This window comes from Castanea sativa, chromosome 2, assembly GCF_040712315.1.
Source record: "Castanea sativa cultivar Marrone di Chiusa Pesio chromosome 2, ASM4071231v1".
In the NCBI taxonomy this organism is placed as follows: Eukaryota; Viridiplantae; Streptophyta; class Magnoliopsida; order Fagales; family Fagaceae; genus Castanea; species Castanea sativa.
In genome coordinates this window covers 53,105,145-53,113,735 of record NC_134014.1, presented here as the reverse complement: position 1 = coordinate 53,113,735, position 8,591 = coordinate 53,105,145, and the positions used below count along the sequence as shown (strand labels likewise).

The window sequence follows — 8,591 nt, the reverse complement described above, 5'->3', positions numbered from 1 at the left end:
TCATTTTTTTTTTTGGGTAAGTTCATCTTTCATCATTACTTCCACTTGTGATAAAAAGGATATATTAATGTCAATCAAATATCTAACATTGACATCCTAGTCAAATATATATGACTTTGACAGTTTGACACGGTTTGTAATAGCTGTAAATAAAAGCGACAGAATTTAAGTATATACCCCGCAGGAAAGGTACGTGTTAAAAGTTAACAGACCAAATTCTTAAAATTTAATTTTTTGAACGAGTCTAAACTATAAAGGTCATTGGTAGGGCTTCTTGGATGTATAACTAGGAAGGAGTGGTTCATGTTTAACTAGAAAGCAATGGTTTCAAAAATGATGTAGAACTTATCATTGATTTTTTAAAATAAAAACAAAAACAAAAACAAAATTTAAGATGGTAGTAGTCGGTGCTTTAAACAACGATCGAGATTCTCTCTCTCTCTCTCTCTCTGTTTTGTTTTATCAACTGACACTCTTTCACAATTTAAGTACATTCCCTTTATCTTGATGCGTAAGCTTTTGTACACAAGTTTATTTCTCTTATCTGCAAAAGCTTCTAAGCCCCCCCACTAACCATGGTTCCCACAACAACAATGAATTGTTGTACATATTATTATAGCATAATACTAGTGATGGTTTTGTTGAGCTCGTGGAGGAGCTGTGACGGGTTGGGAACATTCGGGTTCGAAATCCACCACAGGTTTTCGGATCCAGTGAAGGGAATTCTGGGTGTTGATAAGCTTCCAGAGAAAGGTAGCGTGGATTACTATGTTGCGATGGCCCACAGAGATCGCATCATCCGTGGCCGCCACCTCGCCTCCATCAACGACCAGTCGCCTCTCGCTTTCTCCGGTGGAAACGACACTTTCCTCTTTTTGGGATTGTATGATCCTTTATTCCACTCCTCAAATAATGATAAAAATATATATATATATATATATATATATATATATATATTTTTTTTTTTTTTTTTTGGGTGGGTTTTTTAGTGAACTTTTGATATGATATTTTTTTGGTTTCTTTTTATTTTTTTATGGGAGATATTTTTTTGGTTTCTGATAAAGAGAAAGAGTTGTTTTTTAGTGGCCAATTGTATTATTGTAAGTAAAAGTTATAACTTTTTTGTGGTCTTTTTTCTTTTTCTTTTTCTTTTTTAGCTTTAATATCAATGATATGATAAAAAATAAAAAATAAAAAGATTCATCCCATTGGTTTACAGCTAAACGCGTATTTTCTGGCATTTCTTTCTTAGGAAAACATAGGTCTCCCAGCCTATCCAAAGAGACCCCAAATGAGAAATATATATTTTTTATTATTATTTTTAAATTTTTCTGGGTGACCAAACTGTTCGTTACAATTAGGTTAGGTGTACTGACTTTATTATTTTATTTGGTTAATTTTTTTTTTCTATGTTTGTTGATGTTTCAGTTTGCATTATGCTAATGTTTCTTTGGGGAATCCGAGTTTATCATTCTTGGTGGCGTTAGACACAGGCAGTGATTTGTTCTGGTTACCATGTGATTGTAAGAAAAATGGTTGCATAAAGGGCTTACGGTCATCATCTGGAAAGGTATGTTACTTTTTTTCACTTTGAATTTTTGGTTTCTTAGTTATTAGTTTTATTACTTCCATTTGATACGGTTATATGGGTTCCTTTTTCTTCCTTTGCTATTGCAGTCATATATGCTTAAAAACTTGTTAGAAAATTGGCTTGAATCGAGTGCATCAATTGCACATAGATTTGGCATCATATAGGAATATAACCCAACTTATTAAAAGATGAATCTCTTATATGGCTAGGAAAGTCTCAGTCAACTTGGATTGTAGCCCTTTTTTTTTTTTAACTATGGAATTCAACTTGAAAAAGTATGGGCAAATAGAATAGTACTCGTATGAATGAGTAAAGCAAGGCAGGCATAACTTTTCTTTTTTTTTTTTTATGAAAACAAGTTTGGCATTTGATGTTTGACTAGTTGAATTGTTATTTACTCTAGCATTAAATATGCATGTCCTTTTTGCAATATTGTCAGGAAGCGTGACTTTAGCTCTCTAAAATAAGTGAATTCCCATGCAAATTTTCTATTCTTAAAATATCAATTTTTTTATTTTTTTTAATTACGTTTCTCTCTTCGCACCTCACAACCACCATTCATTCTCTTCGTTCTCAAGAAACATAAAGAATGAATGAAAAATGAAATTACACAATTACAGTAATTGTGTAAATTTACATGGTTAAATGAAGCATAGATGCATAACTTTACACAATCAAATCTAGGTGATTTTTAAGGTTGACAAGCCAAAATTGTGCATGAACTAAAAAAATTTACACCACAGATCTCCAAGCCAATCCGAGAGAGAGACAGAGAGAGACCCATAAATAAAAAAAAGAAGTAGAAGTTGCTACAATAAACTCTACAAGTAAGAGTTTAGCAAGATTGTAAATTGTTTTAGGTTAGCAATCCGGATGTAGCATGTTTTTTGTTGTTTGGGTAAAATAGCATTTCCGGAGTTTTACAAACCCGGATGCTAATGTTTGTCACCATCTTTGGGTGGATTTGGAGCCTAGTGGTGTATTTGGAAGTGGTTTGGGGTGATTTACACTTTGGTATTTTGGTTGGGCTTAGGCATTTGTGACTTAAGAGAAGTCTTTACAAGGTGAAGAGGAATTTGATTAAATTTGGTGGTTTGCAAATCTCTCCAACGCAGATAATTGATGTAGTGCTTGATACAATTTGTGATTATTCCTATTTGGATTTAGGAGAAATTCCTAATTTTGACACGGTTTGGAAGATTAGGTGGAATTTAAGTTAAGGTGGGGATTTGTTAAATGTTGAATCATATTCCTGTTTTGACTTGATTTGGGTTTGCAATTTGAGATAGCCCCTTAGGACTTTGATGGAGTTGATGGAGGAGTTTCATTTGTGAAGCTATTCAAGTCAAGATGGAGATTTGCTAGAAAATGGCTTGCAAGTGCGCATATATTGGCATAACACAGGGATATAATCCAAATTAGAGATGTCTTTATCTTATGCGGCAAGGAAACCTTTCTCAGTCAACTTGGATTGTAGCCTTCTTATTTTGACTATGGATTTCTACTTGAAAAAGTACTATAAACCAAATAGTACTTATATATGAATTCTATAGGCAGGGAAGAGTAAGCAAGGAAGGTATTTGATGGTTGACATATTGACTTGATTATTCACGCATGCATCAAATGCATGTCTTTTTGCATGCATTGTCAAGCAAGCGTGACTTTAGTTCTTTGAATATCATGCCTGTCTTCTCTACGTGGTGTATACAGTTTCTCAATTTTGCCAACTTTGGTTTCCTCTTGATATAGTATATCTATTAAATGCAGTTCGTTATGTGAGGAGTAGAGCAGCAAAATAGTAAGAGACCTCTTTGAAGGGGGCGGTGTGGGGAAGGTTGTGCAGCAATTCCAGAGAAGAGAAAATTTCTCTTTGTTTTAGGTGCAGCCCCTAGCTTTGTATTTGAGAGAGGGAATTTTGTATCTGTATGAGAAAGTAATTTGGGTGTATTGGGGTTTTGGTTTTGTGATAATTCCTTTACACTATTTTGTATTCTCTAAATTTATTAGTGAAATTTCTTCTTGTCACTGTCCATGGACATTGGCCAAAAGCCAAACCATGTCCCCTTAGTGTTCTCTCTTGTGTGTTTGGGTTTATTTTTCTTTCTAGTTCTCTTTGTTTCCTATAATTTGTTTTGAAGATCTTTCTAAATCCATACTCCACAATCAATCATGTGTGTGAATACTATCTAAAGGCCCTTTCCTACAACAAAATTGGTAATAGAACTTCCTCAATTAGAACAATTTGGTATCAGCATTTCCACCCTTACAACTTTCATCTAAGTTTTTCAAGTGATTTACAACTAAAATGAGAGTTTTTAGATAAAGGGGAAATGAATTGAAATGTCCAATTGATTAGTAACTAAAAATGTGTCAACTTGTGGCATGGGCTCCTGATGGTAGCGCCCATCATTTTATTTACCACACCCAGAAAATATCTTACCATTGTCAGGGCTATATGAGATAAGGAAATGTATATTTATTGATTAAAATTATAACCTGATTTACAGGATCGTAATTTTAGGTTGGACTTATGTAGTCCGTGTATTTGATTGCTTGTTGAGCAGTGGTGAAAGAAGCTTTGTTCAAGTCCTGAATCCCTTGACAATTACTTAATCCTTTTTATCAAGCAGGTACTAAACCTTAACATCTACAGTCCTAATAATTCATCAACAAGTGGAGTAATTCCTTGCAACAGCACCTTCTGCAAACAAAGTCACTGCTCTTCAGCAAGTGCTAATTGTGGTTATAAAGTCGCGTATCTTTCTAATAACACTTCATCTACTGGGATCTTCGTGGAGGATGTTTTGCACTTAATTAAAGATGATGATCAATCACAAGCTGTTGATGCTAATATTACTTTTGGGTAGGTTATCTTTTATTGCTTTGCTGCCAAAAACTTTGTGAGAAATAATATTTTCTAGTGACCATTAAACTTATGTTAAGTTTCAAGTGATATCAATTTCTATAGACCTGGATGAAAATTAAAAATTGTTTTTTAAAAGTGAAAATTTTGGAATTGCTGATATTTTGGCAAATGTACATCACTTGGTAATGAATCTGTAGTTTGGTATGGCTTTTTCCTCCCCAAGTAGGATTAATTATTTATGAGCTATCCTGATATCAGAAACTATTAGAGGAGTAAGTAATTTTCTGTGTCACTGATGGGCTAACATACTTTCTTATTCATTGAAGTTGCTTCTTGTTTTTTTTTGCTTGTTGGTCAGGCCCATTCAGCAAATTTTTGTTTATTTGTGTGACTTCTGAACTAAGCTTGTAATGTTGTTGCAGTTGTGGTCAACTTCAGACTGGTGCTTTTTTGGAGGGTGCAGCACCAAATGGTCTTTTTGGGCTCGGTATGGATGATATATCTGTTCCTAGCACCTTAGCAAAATTAGGGCTAGCTTCAAATTCTTTTTCCATGTGTTTTGGACCTGATGGGATTGGGAGAATTAAGTTCGGAGATAATGGCAGCTCAGACCAAAGAAAAACGCCATTCAATATTAGGTCAACACAGTAAGTTGTCAGTTATCAATATTGCAAAAGCTGATGGCAAAGTAATTTAGTTTGGCAAGAAACTCTCTTTGACCTGAATCTCATGCTACTTACACTGATTTTGCCCTGGGAACTTGTTACCAGTCCAACTTACAACATCAGCATCACTCAAACAACTGTGGGAAAAAATGTTTCTGCACTGGAGTTCAGTGCAATCTTTGACTCAGGATCATCAGTTACAAGCCTAAAAGACCCAGCTTATACATTTATTTCTGAGAGTGTAAGTAATTTAAATGTTGTGTTTCCTAATATTATTGAGATTCCATTTTATAATGTACAATTTTATATGATTTATGTTATTTTGCAGTTCAACTCCCAGGTCTCAGAAAGCCGGCATCCATCTAATCCCCAGATTCCTTTTGAATACTGTTATGACTTAAGGTCGTCTATATCTGGAGAAAAACCCATTCCTGTTTTGTATTAGTTTTCTCCTTTCAACTATGAAGTACTGATTTCCACTTTATATGCAGTGTAAATCTAAGTCAACCCAATTTTACATTCCCTGATATAAATCTGACAATGAAGGGTGGAGACCAATATTCTCTCACTGATCCAATAGAAGTGATGACTACTATTCAGGTATGGTCTAACTCTAACTATATATACTTCTTTACTATCCTATTCCTGCTTGAGTTAAACTAAAGAATTTGATGATGTGGTCTCCAGGGTGGATACATGTATTGTCTGGCTCTTCACAAAAATGAGGATATAAATATCATAGGACGTGAGTATTTATTTATAATTAACTATCCTTATTTTAAGACCTGTTCATATTGATGAAGTTGCATTTTCATGTTTGTCGCTTTCAAATTTTCACTTTGTGCGTTCATTCCTTTCTAAGGAGACTATCAGAAAATAACTATGCAGTTTTGCTTAAATATTTATTTGCCTCTTTTGGAGAAAAAGATTACATAATGTCTGGATTGATGGAAGTGGTTTCTTGGGATGGGGGAAGAGGAAGGGGTAATGCAGCTTTTGGGGTGAATAGATCAGATATTCAATTTTCATTCAATGTGTGTACAATTATAACTTAACAAACTAGAATTTTAATCAAAACTTACGTACAATATTAGGTTCCCCAAATAAATTCAAACACATAGTTGTATTGACCAATGAAGCATAAACAATGTTTTCTTTTCCTAGGACAAATTTAATGCAACTATGTATTTGATTTTTAATCGGGAACCTATTGCATCGTACCTATGTTTTTACCCAAAACTCATTATGTCAGAAGCCTGTTCAGTAATATTTTGGAGATAATAAAGTTCGTACTGTGTGAAATTATCAAGGAGGAGTTCAAATAGTAGGAAGCTGGTCATGGTTGGCTGCACTCTACCTTTTAAATCAGATATTAAAATTTGCATGAGAAACAACATACACAGCCTCCATTTAATCACTGCGTCATCAAACAAGCCAGTCTTGCCTAGTGAGATTTTGGGAAAATCATCACCTTGAGTTTTTTGCTCCTCATATCAATCAAAGCAATTATGCATCCAAACATGTTTGAACTAAGAAATTGCAACTTACAATATGAATTTCTTTATTTTCATCCAGAGAACTTCATGACTGGTTATAACATAGTTTTTGATCGCACGAAGAATGTATTGGGTTGGAAGGCATCTAACTGTGAGTATAGTTTGAACTTTTTCTTTAAATTGAATTTCAATGTACAATCTTTTCTTCTCCTGGTGAATTCATTAAGTGGCTATAATAAAAACTTGGTGTCACCAGGTTATGATGATGAGAATTTGAGCACTCTACCTATCAGCCCATCACACTCTCCTGCTCACTCCCCTGCTGCTGTCAATCCAGAAGCCACAGCAAATAATGGAACCAATTCTGATCCAACTGTGTCACCACCATCCAGTTATTCACCCAAGTTGAAGCCCTTTCATTACGCACTTGCGATGCTTCTTCTTTCATTTCTTGCCATTGTTTGATTATTCTTTTTTTAAGTGCTGAGCTTTCTTGGTCTTTGAATCATTTATACGGATATGCATTGTATTTCTAGTCATTACCGAGCTGATTGGAAGCTTAGTGGCTTCCTATTTTTGTAGGTGTTAGTAGCATTAGTTTGAACATGAGGTTTGTAAATAATATATATATTAATTTATAAGCAGAAACCATTGGTATAGAGTTTCTATATTTCATTTTTAAGTTTTGAGAATTTTCAGCAATGCAATTCATTCCATATTTTTGGGCCAAAGCAATCGAAAATTTTCAGCAATGCAGGGCCATTCTTTGATAAAGCGATGGTCGTTAGGCAGTGCAATAACTGGTAAAATACTTAAAAATATGTACTCCAACACACACACACACACACACACACACAAACACATAAAGTTATACAAAAAAATTTTTTTTGTTTCATATTTACTATTTATATTAAACATTAAAATTTTCATTTTTTTTATATCTTAAATTTTTTTTTATCAATTAAAATTTGTATCTAATTTAAATGATTAGATTTTAAATTCATATATAATATGTATGTGTGTAAGGGGAAATGATTCAAGTTACAATTAGTAGCATATTGTAACTATTTCAAATAAAATATGTGTAGAATTTGCACACTTTTACAGTAAATTAGATTTTAAATTAAACATAAATAAAATCCCCATAAAAAAAAAAGGTAAACAAAAATAAAATCATTTTAAATAGTAGTTATATGAGACAATAAATACAGTTATTATTTTGCTGCTTTCTTTTGGGTTAAGTAAATGAAAGAATATAGGGTAAATTATTTTTTTGGTGTCAAATGTTTCAAATATGTGAATTTAGTCTCTAACATTTTGATATTGCATTAAAATAGTTTATGCCATTAATTAATTGATAGAAAATGTTGAAAGGGGAAAAAGATTATACCACTTCAGATGTCACTTGGGAATTTTTTTTTCAAACCTATCCGTTTTTTTCCATTTAAGCAAAGCTAGAGGGGTACGATAGAAGTGAGCAACAAGTTTGGGCTTTATTAGAGTTTTATAAATTACATTGATGCCGATGCACCCAAACTCAAACAGTCCCAGTTTGAGCTTAAGACCGCAGCTCTCGCTCTATGTATCAATTGATCCAATACCAGATAAACTGCATGAAGGTTAACACTTAACTGTGATCCCGACCCTCAGAAAGCCACAAGTCTTGTCCTTGGTTTTTTTTTTTTTGGGTGAATTATCGAGCCTGCAATGTTTGGCTTTCAGTTGTTTTATGCTGGCAAAAAATATCATTTGGGACTTTACTTTTCTGGGTTATTGTCAATTTGGTTCATGTTAATTTTAACTTCCAGTCAATTTTCTTTAATAAGTTGACGATAGGAACCAAATTACTACAAGTTGAACATAACATATACTAAATTGACCGCTAATAAATTAATAATAACTCCAAAATATAGAAACCATAATAGTATTTTTGCTTTTCTATAGAGTAAATCCATAAAAGCTGAGTTTATATT

General features: G+C 33.4%; 1 protein-coding gene across 2 annotated transcripts; it reads left to right on the top strand.

Annotated features, from left to right (window-relative positions):
* The first annotated feature begins 396 nt into the window (after positions 1-396).
* Positions 397-7,300, top strand: LOC142624616 (aspartyl protease family protein 1-like). Of its 2 annotated transcripts, none has more exons than XM_075798263.1 (10): positions 397-883; positions 1,429-1,570; positions 4,222-4,454; positions 4,880-5,104; positions 5,228-5,363; positions 5,451-5,524; positions 5,614-5,722; positions 5,810-5,867; positions 6,698-6,769; positions 6,875-7,300. In XM_075798263.1, exons 1-10 carry the CDS (start codon positions 576-578, stop codon positions 7,081-7,083), a joined length of 1,566 nt encoding a protein of 521 aa, XP_075654378.1. In that variant the 5' UTR covers positions 397-575; the 3' UTR covers positions 7,084-7,300. The 2 variants fall into 2 exon arrangements, with proteins under 2 accessions (XP_075654378.1, XP_075654379.1); XM_075798264.1 differs by having other exon boundaries at positions 434-883; positions 4,880-5,095.
* The last annotated feature ends 1,291 nt before the right edge of the window (positions 7,301-8,591 follow it).